We start from the raw sequence: 23,096 nt of genomic DNA on the forward strand, positions 1-23,096 counted from the left end.
ATATCATTTAAACGATTTTTGATGAGTTCCAATTAATTACATATATATATATATATATATGCATATGTGCGCATTGGACTTGGCAGGTGTGCAAAAACACCCTTAGAACTACTTGTTACGGATTTGATTCGGATCAGTTGATCGTGACTGTTGGATCTGATGACATTTCTTGACTATCGGCAATTTGTTAGTGTTGTTTCTTGTTAAGTACTCAGTCAACAAGAGGGCGCTCACCTTTTGCGGTCGCAAGCCATCCGTCTTGCACTGTAAAAGCTATTAAGTTAAAACAAAGATATTTTCGTTTTTAACTTAACAAAAAACGTAAGGTTTTTTATTTTGTATTTCACGAACCTATCTTTCCATCTTTCACTCAATTTCTTTATTTTTCCGCGTCAGAAATTTTCCGATCTTGTATTGAAAAACTCATGCGTTCAGGTTTTCCGGCCGTTTCCGCTATCAAATGTACCAGTATTATTTTCCGCTGATCGGAAAAGGTGATAATCCACATAAGTGAAGTCTGGTAAATATTTTAAATACGAACAGAAACCTCCCACTTGATTTGTTTCACAGCCTTTGCCGTCTGCGCCACGGCTCTATCGTAAAGAAATGTGACTTTTCTAGTCTATTAGGTCTTTTCTGTGTGATAACCTCGTTCATTCCATGCAAGTAGGCCATATCTAGATCTTTATTGACGGCTCTATTCTCCGGACATTTCCCAGTGTATTGGACCCATGAGAAGCCAAGCATGGTCTTCTGGGGATGGAAATTCGACTTCGTTCGAAGCTCAGGCGTATCTCCAGGGGGGAGCCATTTTAATCTCACTATCTACGTAGAGACACCACTTATCGTCGTCCATAACAACTTCGTGCAGGAACTTTTCATTGTGCTTGCGCTTCTCTCGGTTTGTGTTGAAAAGCTAAGCGTCAGTGAAAACTGGCATTAGCCAAATCCCCAGCACCTCCAGGATCCTAATTTCTAGTGAAGTTTAAGATGCCTGAGATTAGTGTGATGTTCGCAGCGTACTGTCTGGGCGAATTGATGAATTTTTTTTCATTCGAAATCTGGGTAGCCTACTAAGCTGGGATACACCCTTTAGGTCTGAGATTCCCTTCAGGTAGCTGCTTCAGTTATAAGGACTTCGTTACGTATGGCACAAATATTTCCGACTATTCTGAAAGTTTATGATCTCGGCAAAAGATAGCACGTGTTAAAAATGTACTTTTTCTCATTTAGAACGTTCATCTTCAGAACTGGAACCAGACACAGAAATGCGCTCTCTGCGCAATGAATCTATGACGCATAGAGAAAGCACTTCCCAATGATTTGCGGAACTAAAAAAACCGGAGGTGTGTAAAAGGGAAACAGCAGTAATAACGGGCTCTTCTTATACTCCAATTCATAAAAGTAATCTTGACCCACCCTCGTGAAATGCTGATATTGTCACGGCAGTCGTACTGTCCCGAAGCTTTAGTCATCCTATTTTTCCTTTAGACAAATCCCACATGTGGACCAATGGCCAGATGCTTTTGGACTAGCCATATAAAGACAATATTTTTCTGTTTCATTGTCTATATTAAACAAATATTCACGTACGTCTAACTTTAGAATATCGTAACGCGTAAAATTTACTTAGCTGTCGAATATAATACTCATTTATTTTCGAATATAACTGCGGTAAGTACGGTCAATGGTCGGACGCAGGATCAATAAGGCATATCTTCTTAACAACAGGTCAATTGAACACTGTCTGTATGGATTGATACAGGGTGATTACCGTGTCGGTTTACCTAATCGGCTCTCTAACTCACAAGAGGCCTAAAACCGTAATCAAGTTGCCTCTGGTAATAAAGAAAGCTAGCTAGATTTTCTACTAAGGTCTTGATCTATTTTTCTCTATATGGGGGGGGGGGCTTGCAAGCCATCCAATAGAACAAATCTCAAAGTTTAGCATAAAATAAAACATGCTAGTGCATTTTTTAATTTTCATTGATATAATTAGAGGCTCTTGGACATTTCTGCTTCATATTTAACGATCATATATCGAAGTATATTTGTCGTATATATACATATATATGTATGTGTGTGTGTGTGTGTGTGTGTGTATATAGCTAGCTTTATTAACTGTAGTGGCAACATGTCAGCGCATTGCTCAGTAAAATAGAAATAGAAATTTTTATCTAAAACGCAGTGCTTAAGTTACAGGGCGGGTTAAAAAATCCATGTGCTGTGTGTACAAATCTGAACTGTAGCACAATTTCAGCTATAGCTTATGCTGCTAAATTTCAATACTAGTCGAGTATTTTGATTTGAGTTATAACTTTGAATGTCCTACGACTGATACTACGTTTCGTGTCAAAGGATGACAGCAACATGATTTGCTTTATATCTACCCTCAAGTGACATCAATCTTTCGGAGGTTTCATCGAGTGATCTTAACAACAAAACACACAAATTCTCCTCCAGGCAGCCGTCTTAGGATATGCCTACCCTTAACTAGTTCTTAGGACACAAGATATTCACGAGTCTTGCAAGGCATGTCACGTAAAATCGGCAGTTCGCAGTTTAGCGTATATGTATCAGCAGCGTGCCCCAGGTTTAATCTTCGTTGGAATAAAAGCATAAATTCAAGCGTTAAAGTTTTCTTTTATTGTACTTTGTATTGGTTCTTGGCTCGTGCCAGTTAAGTGTGTGTTAGACACGGTACTTGGTACATGACATGAAGTTATCGTGTGCTTAAAACTTGCAACGTAGCTGATTCTCATACATAAGCTGTGTTGCTACATCTAATAATGTATAGATAAAAAATATTACCCCGTCTCAGCGACAAACCTAGTTGCCTGTTTGTCTTGTGCAACATCGCGGTTCGTTAGGGAGCTGAGCCGAATGGTTGACACGAAGGGAACACAGAATGTACTATAAAACCGATAATACCAATAATTGTAATGTACATTATGACAACTTATTTAAAAGTAGGGTATAAATGTATGTCTAATGCAACGGGCATATAGGTTACAATAATTCTATCTCCTCGTTGTGCTCGCTGTGGATGTATGGCACCCTTCTCCCACCCTGTCAGTTTCTACTTCACAGAAGGAAAACCTCGTCATTACTGCAAATTTGGCAGTAACGGTGATATTTAAATCTCTTGATCTGCCGAAAGCCTGCAGATTGGAAGCGCCGGATTTTTGGTTTTCGACGAGATTGCTCCACCAAATGGTGGTGGTGTATTTAGCTATGAGCTGAGAGTGGACATAAGAACAGGTGACGCGATGCGCGAAGCCATATTTACGCGGCTCGACCCCAGCTTAACCTTACTTCAAGTAGTACCAGACGCGGACAACTAAGACATTTTTCTAGGGAGAAATTGCGCAGACGGTTTTTCCTAAACAAGATCGACCGCCTCACTGGAAGAATTCTTTAAGCGGATGAAGATGAAAGGGTAAACGTTCGATGGGTTCATTAAGGCAAAGTGGGCGCTGATAGATAGAAGTTGGAGCTAAATCACGAAATACTAAAAAGATAGGCGGCCGATTCATTCAAGGTGCCACTCGCTCGGCGGTTTGAAGCCGACCTCGAATTAGAAAATGTGTACTCCGAGCCCCGCTGCGCACAGGCGCGGATATGCTATCTTTACAAGCTCCCGAAACAGAGCGATGCAGAGCGCCTGATTTGGGATGCTAAATGGGCCGTCGAGCTCGTCGACGCCCAACAGAAACCGCTAGTTGTCGGCAGGAAAGAGCTCAAGGACGAAGAAAACCAGGTGGAGGTATTTATTGTGGTCGACAACTTGACCCAGAACGTCATTCTCGTGCGGCCTTTTCTAAGGACTGCTCTCGTCGGAAATACATTAGGAGGTACGCTACAGTGTGTGCCAAGCCGTTCTTTGCTAAGAAAGGCCAACTGGTTCTTTCGCAGTCGTCGAGGTTGACGATCGTAACTCTTAGATCTTCAGTTAAAGTGAATAGTGCTGCGTGCGCTCCCATGACACCTTTCGTAGCTCCAGATAGCATGGCGACTACATAAAGACTATGTACGATCCACCGGGTTAGAAGCCTTCGGTGTGCTTTTCCGTCTACCAAGAGAATTATAGTCCCATTTCAGCAGTAACCTGAATCAGTCTATCCGTGTAATGGCAAGGCTGCTAAGTGATAAATTTAAGCATTTATTCGAGAAGCTGGGAAAGCTACTTATATGCACCTTAGTAGTCATACAATAACTGCTGGTGATCACTTTCTTCTATACGTACGTCTGCAGCGAGTCGCGTCAAAGTAACAGGCTAACGTTGTAAAGTACAGCACATGTCAGGTGTCGACGTGGTCAAACCCTTATCCAATTCACGGCCTTTTCGGTGGTCCAAAAAAAGGTGAATTATCGTAAGTTGAATGTACTTGATAAGTTGCGGTACCAAATTGCTCGTCTATCTTTATGAGATCATCGTATTCTCTCGGGAATTCTCCATTCGCTGGAAGCACCCTTTCCGACAATGCCATCGGTCTAAATTTTAAAGCATCTGAATTTTAAAGCATGCAAAAAATCGTATTAGGATTTCCTCGTTAGGAACCTACTTCTATCTAGAAAAGGTCGTGGCTCCTCAACGCCACCAACTACTGTTTGTCAGGTACAAAGCTTTTTAAGGCTAGCGTCGTATTATTGCTGATTTGCACTGAATTTCACATAGGTCGCGAAACCGCTAGGTGCTTTGTTAAAAGTGGGCCACCTTTCGTGTGAACTTCCCTTCAGCGGGGGCATTTCTAGTTCTATAGAAAACCCTGACGAATAGACTCGTTTCGCAACATATCCGTGAAAACTGGCCTATAAAAGTGCAAAATACGCGCGAACGGCGCCCAATTGCGGGACGTGGAACGAGTGGTAGTTTACGAGATTTCGAAGAAGCGAGGTGGCATTCGTTGGAGACAGTGTCTGACTGTTTTTTGAGCGGTAAAAGAATTCCACCTATACCTGCATAAACAGTCATTCTAGGTGGCCATTGAGAGTAGCGCGGTGAACTCCATGCAGAGCCAAACGGATTTGTGCCCCCAAGCTGGCCCCGTGGGCACTGTAGCTGTTGAAGTATGACTTTGACGTGCGCCATTGTTATACGAAGCGACGCTCCAGAAGGGCTGGTACGTGACAGTGCTGGCCCTGGATCGCTTGAAGCATATCAAGCGGTGAGCTCGCATTAGGCCCCAGAGGAATGGTCAAGTCGCCTTCTTGTCGAAAGATGTTAGGGACGACCGATTTCTTCTACCACGAACTACCCTGTACTGTTTGGGGCGCAGGGGTACGACAGGTCCTTTAGCTATCCGGTCGTCTTCGGACTGTGCCACCAAGATCATTCGGGTTCAAAGGCTGCCCATAGATTGCCGTTTCATTACTTCCCGCACAGGAACGTCTGGGCGGAGATCCGGAGACACTACTGCAGTTCTGGCATATATCAGCAGACTAAATCGAACCATCTTTGCTCGAGACACGTGTAGAACTGTCGACGTGCCCTTTCGCGATGGTAGCCTTGAATTTTAAAGGGGCGCTAAGCACGTCTGCAAATGCGGCCATGTTCGTGCTAATGAGTAGAGATTATTTACATTTTTTCTTTGCCTTTTCCCGACTCGCGGTGCAACAGTCTAGATCATGCTAGAAGCTCTGGCGGCCCTCTGAGACCGGTACGTGGCTAGCTCTGCAGTCGCCATCGATCATAGGGCAGTGTGTGACGCGTTCCGCCATGTCAAATATATAGACCATCCGCAGGCAACGGACGGGTGGAACGGACGACCTGCGCGGTCACGGAACGCCTTTAGATCTGCTAAAATCACCCGGTTCCTCCGAGCATTTTCATTGTATAGCCCTCACAGTAAATACTATGTTCAGCAAGGCCTTAGATGCAACGCTATTCTACGGGTTCAGGACCGCACTGCCAGAAGAGCCGCCGCACTCGCGGTCTGTCCAAAGCCTTGTCATTTGATATTCAAGCTGCCTACAGAGGCTTTTCGGCTTTTCCAGCGAAGGCAAGTACTCGAAGAAACAACGAGCGCTCCGGTCCACTTTCGCGCGATTTCCACGGCAACGTTTCCAACCGTCAAGGAAACTGCTGCTGTTCAGGTTTGAACAACCATGTAGTGTCAACAAACCCGTGGCGCAGTAGAAGTGCCACTTACCGTATCGTCGCCAACTTACGACAGACCTACGGGATATCTAAAAAATTGAACGGAATGGAGCACTCTAAACGAGTGAAACAGCCGTATAAATTGCAATAGCACGTAATTGCAACAAATATATTTTCGTTTCCAACCGATTGTGGGTATATAAAACCCTGCCACCAGTTAACCGCCAGTGTTCGACAGTTGAGCCCCATCATATGTATGTATATATATATATATATATATATATATAGCTGTTATGCTGTTAAGCTATATTCCTCCTATTGTGCTACTGGCCCATCTAATCGGCGCGCACACAAAAAATACCTAAGCTCCCTGTTTTTTTTATGAATATTTGCTTTTTCAAGGAATCTGCTACATATTTTCATGCTTCACGCCCCAAACAGTTGAACAAAAAACACAGTCTCATTATAACAACAAAAGCAAGTTTATTAATAATTATTTAATTACTAATGTTAATTATATATTATTCGTTTCTCGCAGTCGTTAACCTACATTTTAATTATTATCACCATTTGTAGTAATTGATGATGAATATATCTTTCGGTCAATCGATCAATCTTCCAGTCATCATACAGCATCTTTCCTACGCTTTTGTTAAAATTCATACGTCTCCCTTGGGAGCCATTATAATTCTTTAAACGTTTTCACATTTCCCACTGACGCGGATGCAGATGTTGCTCACTTATTTGAGCCATTTGCTATGACCGCTACGGAAGCTTCTTCATCATGGCTTCCTCCTCAGAAACCACCCTAACCACTTTCTCGCATCACCAAAAAGCACCAAGAAGAAATAACAGTATGCCGCTATCATTTCACTTTCATTCCAGGTCATAAACACGCGAACGCTATTCTACAGTCCCTCACCGACCGAAGGGTATTTGAACAAAAAAGAAGCATCTTTAATCTTATTTAGTCAAGTGGAGAGTTAACAGTAGTTGGATGATATAATTTAATTTATATTTTCAACATATACTATTTATAAAATCAGCTATACCGCCATCACCAGCTATTGTAATGTAGTCCGGTGCGGCTAGTTGAGAGAAACCAGACGCTTTGTAGTTGTTTCTGGTCTGTTCCGGGTTGTTCATCTAACTACCATCATGCCTCACACAGGAAAAGTATTAATTAGAGCAGTGCGCCTCGCCATTCCGCTGTGCCCGTCCCCCTTCGTTTTTCCTCTCTTTGCGCTTTTGTTCCGGTTGAATTTATCTTCATCATGGCAAGTGTTCTTCGTCCGTCCTTTAATGCTCACCATTTATAGAGTTTCCTACTTAGCTTCAGTTTCAAAAGACTGCCGCGGACTTCGCAGAGGATACAATGGTTACAAAACTTACTTACAATCTTTGTACACCCTTCAATTCTCGTTATCATCATCCGAAACCAACGAAGCTTATATATGTACATTATGCGGACCACTTGGAGAATTGGTGATAGTCGCCAGTTTTAGCGCCGACAATATTTACGTACGCGAAATTTTAGACATCGTTGTAGCAGCTCCTAGCCCCAGAAGATTTCCGTAGACATAGTATCTACCTCTCAGCTCTCCCCCATTGACCCGCGGCTACTGTCACGGCCGCTATTATAATGGCAAAGAATAAATAGAGTTTACTTAACGATTTTGCAACGGCGCATTATACTTAAGCGATAGCAGTACTATATATGGGCGGCCAAAAGTTCAGTTGACTCGTAGCTGTGTGACGTCCTCGTGAGTTCTTCAAACCTGCTCTCTGTCTCGTTGTCAGTGTTGTTTATGTGTATCTAAGATGATACTTGGTGATCTCTGACTAAATAGCGGAGCAATCAATCCTTACTCAGTTTTCGCGTAGAGTTTCCACTCGCACTCGTCTAGTTTGACTATTCTATAGACAATTCGCGCTCAATCATGGTCTGTACAAGTATATTACTACTCTTGGGCTTTATGCTTTACTCTGTACCTTATTATATATATTTTTTTGTTTTTTTTTTATGAAATTGGCACCTTTATAGTAACAGCACGCACGCTTCAGCGCGTTCGAAATTATGGACGATCGTCTTATCATTTACGCAAAATGAGCTTATAATATTTCAGTCGTCATCATCTGCATTTGGCATTAGTTGAACGTTTTTGTCCTTACTGAGACGCGTCGGCCCTGGAGCGCAACGAGACGATGTCGACCAACAGCCGTCACGATGACAATCATTTGTCCCATTTGAATTATTTATCGATTGTTAAACACTGATTGAACTTGCAGACGCTCAGAGCTGTTTTGCGTTAGAAGACTCGCTTGAAATGTTGTTAGATTTGATTCTTTTCAGCAGATATTGATTAGCCGGCCTCAACTATACAAACGCGCGATGGAACTTAGTCATGCTTGAAATGCCGACACCGGTACATACATCCAACTCAGCGGGAACTGGTGAACGTTTATTTATTTCTGGCGCTCAAGCAGCTGCAGATTGTTAATACTGCCGGAAAGGTCGCGTTGATAAGCCGGTAAAGTTATAGATGGTTACTACTACGCGTACACAGAGTGCGAATCCTCCAAAGGAATCTCGGAGCCTGCCGCCCACTGGCCTAGGCTTTCGACACCTGAGGTCAACGTAGCTCCCACACCTCCTACAGACGAAATCGCGCCTCCACTACTTCCATGTGTAGGCGCAGCTTGATATTCATGGGACCCTGGTGGTAAAAAAAGTAAATAAATAAGTATAACTAGAAAGTTACTGATAAGCCTGATGGTTTCCGCTGAAACAGTTGTATTAATAATGCAATGTTGTACTAAAATTATTCACTTATTAGGAAATCTGTGATCAGCTCTCGATTCCTTAACCGGCGGAATGAAGATCAGGAAAAAAAAGAGCAATCCGGTTGCATTCCACTCAAACTTTTCTCGACCCAGACATACTCGAACGAAATATACTGCTCTAACAACGGACTGGGTAGAATAATGTATATAGGAAAACGAAAAACGCAGTGCACGATGCACTTATGCATAACTGGATGATTATAAGACTACTTGATCTAATTAAAATATATAAGTAAACTGTACACATCTAGTATTAAGCGACAGCGCCACACCAATCTGCATACAAATACAGTTACAAAGCAATAGCTAACTTGATAAAAAAACTGCACATGTACTATTCCATGTTTGTAGTTATGCCAACTCATATATGATATCTTCTGCACCACTATTGCTAGCCCATTATGCAGCTGATGCGATTGTATTGGATAGCTATGTATTCATAGAGGGACCTACACAAATGGCAACTCTTGGAACAAAATGAATAATTTGAGCTACAAGCAAGTAGGTATGTGTTTTCGTAGATAAAGAAGCTATGAATACCTACAGTTATAGCTACATGTAAAAATGAACGAGGAATGCGATAGACTTAGTAAAGCCAGCACGAAAGCACAATGCATGAAGTATTGTAGGGGGGCGTGATACATTTGGGCTAGCAAACATCTACAAGAGACAGGCCTAATCAAGAGCTTTTTTTGAACGGCACTAGCTATAACTGAGAGCCTTCAAACTGAACTTACATGTAGGCATACAGTTTGCATTAGTATTTCGTGTATTATTGAGCGTAGCGGTTGCATTTCCGACAGAAGTGCGATGCGGCGTCGAATAAAGCTCAGTTTCTGCAAGGCCCCCGTTAGGACCACCTCCGTTGCAGCTTGCTCCGGTGACGCGGGCAAACGTGGAACCTCCGTGTTCGTGCGCCATCGCTCTATGATGGTTAAGTGTTGAATAGAGAAGTATGTTTTGCTCCTGCATGTAAAGCTTCGAGTCTCGATAGATAGTTGATGTGTCTGTAGATATAAAGAAAAATGCAGACAATATTCTTGAAGCTCATAGTTGCGCTAATGACAGTACAAATTAGGACGTCACCTTTCCGCTAGGTACCTATTTTTAGCTTGCAGAATTTTCAGGCATAGTTATTATAGCATAAGTCTCTATCCAAAAGCTACTTGATGTATAATACGAATGCAAACGAGGACTAAGACTTCGATAAAGCTTTAAATGTGCAGAAAAAAAAATCCTCTACAGATTACCGTGAAGTGTGAGGGAGATCTACAACAATGTGTCACTGAGAAGAACAAATAGCTTTTAGAAAAATATTTTGTGTATAATTACTAAAAATTACAGATTACCGTCATGTGTAAGGGAAATTTATTACCTTATACCATTGAGAACAAAATATAGCTTTCAGGAAAATTCCCTATATAGGACTACAAAGAAAGGACAAGTGCCCTAGAATAAATCCGGAATAATTTCGGCAAATAGAATCTAATACTTATAATAACTTACTATATACTACTATACGTTCTGTATATCACGCTGTAGCGAAACGTATGCAGATGCAGACGACAATAAGATATAGGTTTGCATAGAAATTTTGACAAACTAACCGTGGCATGGGCTTTGGGTGCCCCGCTGATCTTGAGCCCCACGAGACAGGACGAAAAGCTTTCTTTTAAGGCAGACTGTAACTAACAGAGCAATCACCACGAGAATTGCAATCAGCGGTGCAATAATCGACACCGCTATCCATAATGGCGAACTGGACGGCGATGAGTCCTCCAAGAGGCCACTTCCTATTGAAGCTGCAACACGTATAGATAGATGACACTGCGGAACTCAATGGTATGCTCATTTAACAGGTCTTCTTCATATATATATATATATATATATATATATATATATATATGAAGAGAAGTCAGGAAAGCGCTTGAAAAGGTGTTACCTTTTCAGTCGTTCCCTGTTGACAGTTTTTCGCCTTTGAGCGACCATACGGTGAGTCGAACGTGTACACTGTTTCTCCTTACTCACTTGGCAGCCTACTAGCTCATGCTACCTAAATTAACAATAGTCAGCGTAGATATAGTGAACAGCCAGAAAACGTGGTCTGTCCTGTAAGAACCTGGGATTCTAGGTTTCTTTGGAGCTATTCGTCAGGACCCTTTCTTTCGGCGTGCGTTTGTTTAACAGTGAGTAGCGGGCGGTCGTAGGTTGTCCGCATGCAAAGTGCTTCCTCATGAGAGTAGAAATAGAGGGCTGGTGTTTCCGTTTCTACCGTTTGTGGCTTTTGGTTGTGTACACTGCGATTGGTATCGTCTTTGTTTGTGCGTTTTCGTTCTATTGGTTGGCGCCGTTGGGACGCGTCCAGTACCAGAATATATTTACAATACATTTCAAAGCTTGTACACATCTCGTGAATATTCAACACGAAACGCGTTGTCGCAGTCCATATGGGGTGTGCTGACTTCATAGTACAAAACGGGCAAAGGAAGTTCAAGTCTCTGCACGTCTCTGAGAACGACGCACCGTTCAACCCTTAGTCGTGGACCCCTACAGTCGGACAGAATGCTGCGTCGGGACCTAGGGGGCCCGCGTGCGTCATACAGCCCACGCGGCGGTAGCAGCAGCAGCAGCAGCAGCTCGCGCACGTAAGATTGTAAATCAACCACCAGGATGCTGTCACGACGTATAATATCCAAACGAAACCAAGTGTATGCGCGATAAGGTAGGCGAGATGCGGCGGCTGTGGTTTTGGGCGGAATACCAATCGCATGCCAAGGCGGTGGGGCTTAGACGCCAGTGGCCGACGGCCAACAACAAACAACCACCGGCTCTTTTTCGCTCGGCCGCTCGAAGACGAAGACCACTACGTCCGCAGCCGCCGATACTAGCGAACATAAATGTGCTATTATACAATAGCAGCAGAAACAACAACTGCATCAAGCACAAACTCGCACCTATAACAATCTAACGTAACCCATGCCGCTAACAGAAAAGTTGACAGGAGTCCATTTTCAATAAGAAGCGAAATATAACACGTTTCCTGATTGTACTTATATATGTAAACGCAGAAATACAATATCTTCTAGTTCTTTTTATAGCTCTTTATAAGAAGCTCAGCTTTATGGAACGAAATAAATATAAAATACAGATTTAAGGTTATAAGCAAATTTACGCCATATATTAAGTGAAAGGATATATAAAACATAGCCTTGGTAGAATCAGCGCTTTAGGCTTATTATAATCTATCTTCTTAAAAAAAAAAAAAAAAAAAAAAAAGAATAATGCTATCGTAATCATTGTTGCGCCATCGGCTTGTTTGGTCACACGTTATTGTTAGTTTGATACCTAATCCATTCGCTTGGAAAAAAGTATTTAGAATGTACGGAAAGGTTGGTTTTGATGCTTACTACAGTATATATAAACGCATGGTGATACATCGAGTTCTTACCGTAGTTATTAAAAAAAAATCGTAATTAACGGTTAGCGTAAAGATTCAAGCATTGCATGAGCAGCTGTACCCTTAAACACAAAGAACTAACCTTGCCCGACAGTAGAGAAATCCGTTGTTTGTACAATGAAATCTGCTTGGGTCGATCCGGCATCGCTAAAGGCTGTTACAGAGATTTGGTATTCCCGCGATGGACTCAAATGCTCAATGGTCTTACTACTTGTCGTTGAGAGTGCATCGGAGAGCACTACCCATGAGTTGCGTTCCTTTGACCTATAGCAGACGCATACACATTGTATTTACGTTTAGTTTAAACTATTTATGTTCGAGTTCAGTCTAAGCTACTAAAAAAAATAAAAGTTGCTTTCCTGTATCGTCGCGTGTGTGCGTTTCGAGTGGCTAGTGCAATATAAATGTGGGCCTTTGTTTTCGTACTAGCTAATTTTCGTCTCAGTTATTTAAAATCCTATACTAGATAAAGAGCAACGAAGTGTTTGCACCAACAGGTACAATTGGCTATACCAGCTGACTATTGACGTTCGAAGATACATATTGCTAAAGGAAATTAACGATCTTTTAGTGTGTTACGTTCCTTTTTCTAATGTTTTATTCACTAGTAGTAAAGTACGTCAAGTTATTGAGCTTTTCTTACGTTCTGCACAACTCCAAAGTTGAAAATCGATTAAAATGAATTTATTTGAAAAGTTTAATTTCAAGCTCCAGACGTGGATCCGCCGTATAGAAAAAAAAACACAGCAGTCTCAACATATCCTCTTAGTCTTTTTCCAAGGTAAAATAATTGTTCAAATAAACTGAAACAGATGTTGTGTATAAAACCAACTACTTAATAGTTGCTTGCTAAGTTCAAAAACGCTATTTTCGACTTATCGTTTACCTTTTAAGTTCATGAAGGTACGCCTTAGATCGCCTTCGAAGGATGATAGTTGTCAATTGAGCCTATTTATCGTAGCTGCAGGATCGTTAGCCCACGCAGAACAAGTCGCTTGGATAACTTGCTCAGCTATTAAGTGGTCGAAATAATACTAAACACTACAGCAAGTATTGACATTTTCGATGAACTAGATATGCATCATTTTGATCAATGATTTTTTGCCACTCCTCTGTAGAACTATGTTAAGGGAGTTCTGAAGAAATCGAATTAGACGGTGCAAGGTTTGAACAATACGGTAAATGTACACGAATTTTAGCAATTTTTGCCAGTTAGCTGAAGATATATGCTGCTTGACATTATCATGCTGGAAGACGTCTGTCCTTCTAGTCACTAGTTTCCGTCGATTTTAACGTACTGTAGTTTGATTAGCTGCTGATAACGGTTGATCGTATTGACAAGCGAAGGCAGCTTCTAATGCACGATTCCTTGGCAATTCCGCGAGTCAGAGAGCATCGCTTTTTTGCCATCGGTTTGAATTTTGACACAAATTGTTTTAACGATTGCTGTCGTACGCGATCTGCTTTTCACTATCCGTGATCAGACGCTTCAGAAATAGCTCGACTTTATTGGATGTGTGAACACTTCCGCAGACAGAAATATAGTCACTAGGAGTATTTTGTATTAACTTATGTCGCATCCAAATATCAAGACTCTTCCTATAGCCAGGTTTCCTCAAATTGTTTAATTCGTTAGCGATGTCATGACTCCTCACGTATCGATTTTACCCATTTTTCACAGTAACTTCATTAATCATTCGTAACTGATCGGCTAGTTTTTCGATAAAAACTTGCAGAATGAAAGCAACATGATAATGTTTAGTAATAACGCATCCTGAGGTGCATTCGTGTTTTTATAATAATAACAACATTTAACATAGACATTTCTAAGCTGGCTACTCTATCTTAAAGATAACATAAACAATATATTACGTTTACTACTGCCGACTAGCGGTATGATGTTTCAGATGAGACCAGCGCCGACTTGTATTACACGAGATACATGATATCAAAGCCATTTAGCTTTAAAAACAATCGATACCTCGTTCACGACCCGATGTCTGCCATCGGTACCAATTCATTTATTTCTCACCCGATACGCTCATCATTGACGTCCACACTGAATATGAAATTCAATGATCTGAGCGAAGCGACGACATCTTCTCAGCTTCATATAGCAAAACAAACTTTGTAATGGTATATATATAAAGCTTAACCGTGAAATCATTACCCTTTTTTAAAAAACGCAGGAGTCTTATTAGCTGTTCATTGCGGTGATTCATTTTTACGTAATGTTGCGTTTCAAAGGTGACCATTTATTAATGCAGACGCTGCATGCATATATTGTCGTTGTCGTCAGCACCATCGTCATCACGTATAGTGGTGCAATTGCCCTAAACATATTAGATATGAAATCTCCGAATTTTTTTTCACGTCTGTATATATTAAAAACACTGAAATGGATTTCGCTGCACCTATGGGTTAACATCTGCGGATTCAACGAAACGTGCCCTTGACGTGATCAACGGCCGACTACAGGTTGTGTAAGAAGTTGCCGGCTGATTCTGCCCGTCTCCCTCTGTCTCCGTAAACAAGCGGGGGCAAATTACTATACGATAAGTAAAACTGCAACGTTTGTAGTAGGGAAAAGCGTACTTGAAATAATATACCGTTGAAATAAACAATTGATGACGATATTTCTCTCTGCCGCGACTAGGCAAGGAATTTAGGTATGTCACAATATTGCTACAACAAGTAACGCTATGAATGCGGATTCGATGACTTCAACATCATACCGCCGTTTAGCTGAAAACAAGACTTGCATCTTCGTCTCCACAGGCTGCACTTGACGCAACCATTGAGAATACGGGGGCGATCGTAAGCTTTGTTTGTTGCTAATTACGTAGTGAAGCACGCGCTAGCGACTTCACTTAATCACACCATTTTTTCTGTTGAAACTCATTTTCAGATAAATGGTCCGAATTATCGCGTTTGGGACTTACAGAAGCTTGGGGTGAGTGTAAAGCGGTTACTCCATTCATAGAACGTTATTTTGCGACGCGGCTCGTGGAACGCAGGTAGTGCTGGGCCATGAATGACGATGGAAGGGCAGCGGAAAGTGAACTCTATTATGATATACGGTAAATTTTCTTGTAAGTCCAAGTAAAGACGCTTAATGTAGATGATTTTCATTTCAGTAGGATAAGACAGTCTGCTATATAACGCGGTAAATAATCAATCTTCCAGCCCTGAAACCATGTTCCTAGGCCAACTAATTTCGATGCGCAACGCTAATGTGAAATGACCGCCCAGACCTGGTGGTGCCCCCAGTCTAGTCCTGTCGGGACTGTATAACGAACAGAGCCTGTAAAACTATGCCAAATACAGTTCATGACCTAGAACTGTAGAATTATCGGTTGGATTATGCAGCGCTTTTAAATCAAAATTACCTGAAAAGGATCAAGTTATGCAGGCGGCCCCTAAGCGGACACTTGCTTGGCACCGTTCGCCGTGTTAACGTAAGCGTCCAAATACAACAACGCGCTCTTGTTTATTACTCTTGGACCACCGAAATTGCCCGCCGCCTTCTTACGTACTCTATATTATATTCTATTTCAAAGTAATGAAGGATTTATGCTTAGGAATTTACGATGAAATCGTTTCGGGCTTATTTAGCGTAGTCATAATAATGTCAAATTTAAAAGGCTGCCGAAAACTGTGAAGCAATAGCTCAAGAAACTACAGTTTTTCTATTGTTGTTCACTTGCCAGCCTGTCTCACGAATTGTTACCTTGGGGATAACAAAAGACCATTGGTCTATGAAAGAAAGATGGTTCATTGCAATCCAGCTCGGAGCTCGTGGTGTGGGACCGGAAAATCGAGAAAACAATATTTCGCTATGTAAATTTCTCACACGAATTTGATAGGGCCAACTATATTTCTTCACTCAAAAAGTACTAAATGAAAACGCAAATCTAAGCTTTAACTCTAAATCATTTAGGGGAAGAGCTTTTATATAAAAAGTAAACTTCGTTGTCGGTAGGCCAAGGGTTTGTTCGTCTTCGATAGCCTGAAAGTTTCCTCTTGGATCCATCCTTTTTCTAGTCTTCTTTTTGCAAGTAACGCTAAACTATTCACAGCTTGTTTATAACATCTGATGAAAATACATTGTCGTATCAATAGAATGGACTAAAACATCTCCAAACCATCGTTGGATATTGGTGTCAAATCAGGCTTTTTCATTCATATTACGGTATTTGTTTACTCTATGTACAGTGTATATTTAGATGTTTCTATACGATTGCTTAAAGGCTATGCTATGTCCAAGCTTTTAACTCTCAGATACAATGGCCTTGCTCCCATAAGGAGATCGATCATCCGATTCGGGGCTCAAACGGGCCAAAAGATCTATCAGAACATTTATACTTCTAAACACCTTTATGCGAATTCACATTGTCATGTCGCAATCTGTTAGACTCTCGGTCAATTACAGCTGACGTACAGTAATTAGGGGACTTGAAATTTGGTCTCCAAAACAGCTGTAACTTTTTTCCAGACCGGGCTTACACGCTCGCCTGGTCCTGCGTCGACCGACCCGCATTAACCGGTACGTCACATTGCGAAAAGACGTATGGCCATCACGATTTCATCGCAGCCTTCAGAGCTTTCTAGTACTAGATAGATCTCGTGGAAAAATATATGATACTTCGATGCTTCCTACATTGGACACAGCACGTAGAAGGTAGAAATTTGGATTTGCTCACAGCGGGCACATACTACGTGTCGTAAGCAATTCAGCGCTTATAAAAATCATACCTGAAGTCTTCGTGGGCACTTCGAGCCACCATGTCCCCCGCTATGTTAAATGTGCCAGAATTGTCAAAAACGGCTTTTGAACCTTTCCGCTGTGTTTTTCACGTCTTGGCCTATATGAATCTGTCCCTGTCTCTTTAACCGCTTTCAACCGCAATACGGCAAACCATCGACTTCGGGTAACCAAGGGCGTTCATAAGTTTGATGGAGGTCGCCCTCGCAAAGATATTGGACAGTAGCTGACCCTCGCTAATACTCCAAACATGAACCACCTGTCTCTGCCATGACGATATTGTTATTTTAAAAGGAACTGACTTATTTATTACTAGCGGTGAGAATGTCGGGCAAACACGACGCCAGCACATGATTCAATTAATCCCTATGTTGTTTCCACAGGTATCTTTCTTGTAGAGTTAACATCTAATCAAATTTACGGCAGACCATGCCATTGCACTTGCAACTTAGAAAGCGAGTCAAGCTAAACAAATATTTTGATGTGTACAGGTGATTGTCGATGGATAGGAACTTGCAGGAAGACGCTTCATACGTGCGGTTACTTAAATCACATGCTGAGCATCTTACTAGAGGGGCCGACAGTTGAACTTCTAGAAAAAGTTCGTTTAAAGAGTACATACATGTAGAGCCTTAGGTACACGAGAGTAATTATATTTTTTTAACGAGCCCTATATTAGCTGATTAGCAAATTATGACCCGTTTTCACAAAACAAACACGGTACTCGCAGCCGCGAAAACGTAATTAGTTTTCACAGCAGACTGCTTCCCCTCTGACAAATAAAGACATTTAGTTGCTATTCTTCTAATTATTATTACTTCTACTGCTATGGTATCGATTTTTAATTAATTTGTGCCAACCCTAGAAACAGGGCACGTCTACCTGTTGGTTTCGATCTTGAAGGAACAGTAGGTGATGCTTTGTGGACATAATCAGGCCACAGTATCTAACAGGATCATAGAAAAAACTGTTCTAGAGTAACCGTTCGAAAGATGTTTAAGTAATTGTTGCTCACTGAAGCTAAGATATATTGTAAATGAGAAATATGTTTTGTAATCCCGTGCGGACGTTAAAGAGATGTAGACATTTGCCAGGGCATCAGAAGGCTCGATGTAAATTGTGTTGTCTGTACGGATGACTGCAAGATTAAGTTTAACTTGATCAACCTGATATTAAAAAAAGAACTTGTTTACATTTTTCTACATAATGATTTATTGTGAAATATAGAATATTGCAAACCCAGGCAAGCTAACGCAATTTTTACTGGGAAAAAATCGGGAGTGATGTTGACTGTTTCTAATGGAAATGGGTTCTAGTACAAGTGAACGCTGCTGCATCGCCGTCTCAAAAACGCTGTGTGCCATTGGTACATATCGTTAAAATGGCTGCACCTTAATGGCTGCACAGCCGTCTCAGAAATGACTTTCAATTTTTTATGTCTACTACATAATTATTTTCTGTAAATTGCAACGTCAAAAAATACACTGTGTTCCTAAAATTAACATTGGCCAAAGAATTCGATCATACGTTTTATTGCAGTTGCCATTTTTTGTTCTTTGAGCCAAACACGCGTTCAAAGAGGCATATGTACCTTATTACTTTGATCATTAATTACTATTAAAGCAGTTGAACGTCGGTGAGCGTGAATATGGGTGGCACAACCTATGAGACGCTGACTCCGACGACCCCTAGCCATCTATTATAGCATCCGGTTGTTTGCAATTGTACAATATCGCCTATTATTGATGTTATCTATTAACTATGAATATGTTAAGGCTTGGTGTCCTTTCACGCACTTCAAATGAAGTAAGTTGTAAAACGTATATATAATCGTGGAAGTAATCTGAAAGAGACACTCGACTATACAGTTCGGTTCACTAATCCGATTTGGCTGCATAATGACGATATTTATACGTATTACACTTAGATAAAAGCCTAATTTATGCAAATCGAACGTTTGCCTCGTGGTACTCTTCTGAGTTTCGCATATAAACTGAAAGGATACGGTGAGCTTTTTTATGATATGGCTAAGAATTCTTTTTTTGAGGAAAATGAAGGATATAATACCGCTATATCTAGATCGTTGCATCTCCGCAGATGCTCTTGTGTATGCTTTGGATTCTCGAAAATAAAACGCCCTCAGCAAATCTTGAGCAAAACTTGTTTTTTTTCTATAATTGGGGTTGGCACAATCTTCAAACTACACAACCTGGCAGCTGTTTCTACTAAAAGTTTTCGGTTAAGACAGCCTCAAACATTGGTTGTCTAGTTCTTTCCTCGATGTGATCCAATGTACTTAAACATGTTTAACGTAGCTAGCTTTGAGTCGTTTAAACGAAATAAGTTATTATTGGTAATTTTTTTTCTCTTCTAAATTTCTTGCCATTTTTAGTTGAGGAGCAAGTTCGATGGCGTAATTGTTTAGCTTTATTACCGCTCGTTGCAGGTTGATTCGCTCCTGCTGTATACTACAAGATCGCTGTTCTGTACTATAGTATAATCCTTTGGTGAGACGGTGCCCTTAATGAAAAGCCTGGACAGCAACAGGCTAAGGTTATCAGTTTATACACTGTTAGTATGATGGCTTTCAAATCTGAGCTAAACTGTGGTTTGAAGTGTATGGCCAATAGATGCTATCAAAGTTCCAGATAAGTCTATTACAAATATATATTATCAAAAATTCTAAGTAAATCTAATACAAAATTAAGTTAAGTAAGTCCATTGCATTCCAAGGATTCATTCGCGAAATTACATTGTCAAGTTCGACGATTTCCATATCTAAGGTCGATAGACACGATCTATATAAAAGGCTCCGAAAGATCGATGTTGCCTCCAGACGAAATATAGATACGGTAAATGGTATCTTAACAGATTTTTCAAAATGACCTTGTCGGCTTTCAGAGTAACTTATTGGCGACCAGATATGTTCAGCCGCTTACCGAATGAAAGCGGGACGGGCCAAACTTCGGCTGCACACTTCGCAGCGTCCGGCCTGGCGTTTTCTTGGATGCTTTCAGTCATTTGCTATCCTTATCTCGCCTTTTCGCACATGACCCACAGTTCAAGCAAAATGATTCCGGTGTGGCCTTATTCCTCGTTAATAAAGCCTTGGGTACTCCCCTAGCTTTCGTACAAGTAATTCGCTAGCCCGAAACTCAAAGCAAGTACGAAAGTGAGCAATACAGGAACCAGGCAAAGGAAGGACAACCAACTAGCAGTCAGTAACAAGCCAAATAACTAACTGAGAGGAGTATAAGTGCTAGCTTTCGTTGCCGCCGACCAGCCGACAGAGCCACCAACCAGCTAAACAGCAATTATCTCGGGCTCACCGTGTGCCAGCCATTGCCTACCTCTCTCTCGTTCCCTTCTCCCTCCGTACTGTCCAAGCTTTGTTTAATTTTATTACACGTCGTTTTCTTTTCCTCTTTTCATCCTCGCCTTGAGCTTCTGGAACCTAAATTCGGGTTGTTGCGTAAGACACTCATAAGTTCATAAGTGTCTACGGAAAAAGTGGAAAGAAGAATCCAAATAGGGCCAAAATAGCCGTCTGCAGTAGCCGTGGGAGCAGCAGTAGCGGCGGCATCAAAACCGGGGCATCATCGGTCGACGTCCGTCGCCAACGAGAGGCGAATTGGGGTAAAGTCAAAATGAGGGTTAAGAACAGTCGTTGTGGTGGCAGATGCCCTAATCGGCTCAAGACAAACGGGAAAGAGGCGATAACATGGCAGAATACTGGTGACAGAAAAATGTCTACAGTAGGATAACTGATTAGAATGGCTAGGGAAGCGAATAGTAGGGTTGTCGATAGGACACTAAGAGACAAACTAGGATTACGTTGATGTTTGGTTTCCATCTGTCCTAGGCACCCGCTGAAGCTGCTACTTATATAAGGAGGAGCACTACAGCGCCCCTTCTACTATAACCCTTTATTTCCTCCTAAAACACAAGTACCTTACATTGCATCGTTATTTCTCTTTAGATTCCACCTCTTTCCCTCACTCGAAGGTTTCTTAGACGAGCGACTACTACTCCACTACCACTGTTGCAGCTCTGACCATGGGAGTCAGCTTTGCTTCACCGCTTGTTCACCCGCTTAAGTCGCTTAAGCCTTTCCACGATAAGAGAGCTACTACGAGCGCCGATCAAGATACTATAGAAGAAGTGGTAAGAGTACGTTGTTGTACTAGCAGCAGCAGCAACAAAAAAGGCGTCGCCTTTTTCTCTTATTTTTCGCAGCCGCACCCCCTGCTGCGCCCCATACAACTTCGTCTCTCTTTCTTTTTCCTTTTGCTGCTCGAGATAAGATAATTCGAAGGACAGGCAACAGCACACAACAACAAGTCTGTTGAGCTGAGGAAGTTGGCAGTTAACTGCTGTTGTGACTCTGCTCTGTCCTCGCTCGTATTAATTGCAGTTGTAGCAGCAGCTGCGTGTTATTGATCGAGGCTATGCGGTAAGCCTTGTAGCACGTCTTGGCTCGATCCGATATAAAATCCAGTACGAATACGAGACGTTCACAAGCAAAATATGAGGTGCTTGATATTTTTAGGCCTGTCTTTGCATGTGTGATCGTGTGTCTGTCTAGAGTTAACTTTCCTTGGTAAATTCATCGTAAACAAACATGGAGTTACTGTTTCATACTGCTTTTTAGTATAGCGAGAAATTCTTTTAAATGTATGTCTCTTTATAAAAAAAAAAGGAAAAAAGTTTTTTTACGATGAGGCACTTGAAAGGTTATATTTTGGGTGCTTCAACGAATGACTGGATTTCCTGATATTGTCCACGTGGTAGCCTAGTGGTTAACGTATCTGCCTGCTAGTGCTAAGGATAGGCTTGAATCCGAGTATAGATACACTTCGTTTCGTGTCATCCCCCTGATGGAATGCCTAACGGCGATCCCGGACTTGACACTCGAAGCATAGAGAGAAGCTTACCGATATTGTATGACGAAGCGCGTGACAGGACAGGTGGCCTGGGCCTGCAATGCGGCAGCTGCGGAATCCTTCCAAGCCCCAAGGTAGAGAGTGATACACGAAGAGTTGGTAGATATAAAGCGTTCAAGTAACGGACGGATCGGCGGAGTACCTAAATCAGAAGGGACGTAAGTATTTTTTTATTATGTCAAACGAACAACGTTTTTGCACAGATGTCACGTCTTAGTTTAATTTACCTTTAGTTCTGGCAACTGCCCGAGGTCCAGGTTCCCCGGTGCCGAGGCTGTTTGACGCAGTCATATATAGTTGATATACAGTACCACATCGCAGACTTTGAAGAACATAAGTCTGGGCCGAGGCAGCGTCTAATACTACTTTGGACCATTGACCCTCTTCGAATGAATAATGCAGTGTGTACTCTGAAAGGCAACAACAACAAAGAATATTGGAAGAACGCTATCATGCATATATTGCTGCTTCCAAATTATTCATGCTGTAGATGTCTCTGATGTGTTTGTCCAATGATATTCTGCTACGACTACTAGGCCTTGATTATACTTAGATGCGCTCTGCAGGCTTAACGCTAGCAAAGTGGTATTCTCAACTCAAAATTCATCAAACCCATTCGGATGCGCTAGATAGCCGACGTGCAAGGGCCGTGTCAAGACTGATAATATAACAAAGTTCAAAGCGGACTCGTGAAGTGAAATAAACAGAAATATACTGCAAATATAAGTTGCTAAAGAGATGATCTGTGCTTTAATAAATGTAATATTAGCAACAACTTCGAAGACTTACCTGTGACCTGGCCGTTATTGTCTTTTGGACTTAGTTCCCAGCTAACTCGGAGGGCAGATATTGAAACTGGGCTCACGCGGATTGACGGAGATGTTGGAGGAGCTGAAAAGCATTTTTTTAATTAGTATTCCTCTAACAGAGGTTTAATTTCTTTGGACTACCCAGGTATAAACTCAAGGGAGCCGAAGAGTGGCTTCA

At 41.6% G+C, this 23,096-nt stretch overlaps 1 protein-coding gene across 1 annotated transcript in view; it reads right to left on the reverse strand.

Annotated features, from left to right (window-relative positions):
• Nucleotides 1-6,563: 6,563 nt before the first annotated feature.
• Nucleotides 6,564-23,096, reverse strand: part of LOC111266248 (cell adhesion molecule Dscam1) — a gene marked incomplete at its 5' end in the record, with an annotated part of 45,010 nt that continues 28,477 nt past the window's right edge. Inside the window, 7 exon segments of the mRNA XM_022843574.2 lie at nucleotides 6,564-8,817; nucleotides 9,682-9,951; nucleotides 10,552-10,746; nucleotides 12,484-12,665; nucleotides 22,101-22,251; nucleotides 22,337-22,519; nucleotides 22,899-23,000. Of these exon segments, the coding sequence (XP_022699309.1) occupies nucleotides 8,654-8,817; nucleotides 9,682-9,951; nucleotides 10,552-10,746; nucleotides 12,484-12,665; nucleotides 22,101-22,251; nucleotides 22,337-22,519; nucleotides 22,899-23,000 (1,247 nt within the window).

Source organism: Varroa jacobsoni, unplaced genomic scaffold (assembly GCF_002532875.2).
Source record: "Varroa jacobsoni isolate VJ856 unplaced genomic scaffold, vjacob_1.0 scaffold_1066, whole genome shotgun sequence".
Lineage (NCBI taxonomy): Eukaryota > Metazoa > Arthropoda > Arachnida > Mesostigmata > Varroidae > Varroa > Varroa jacobsoni.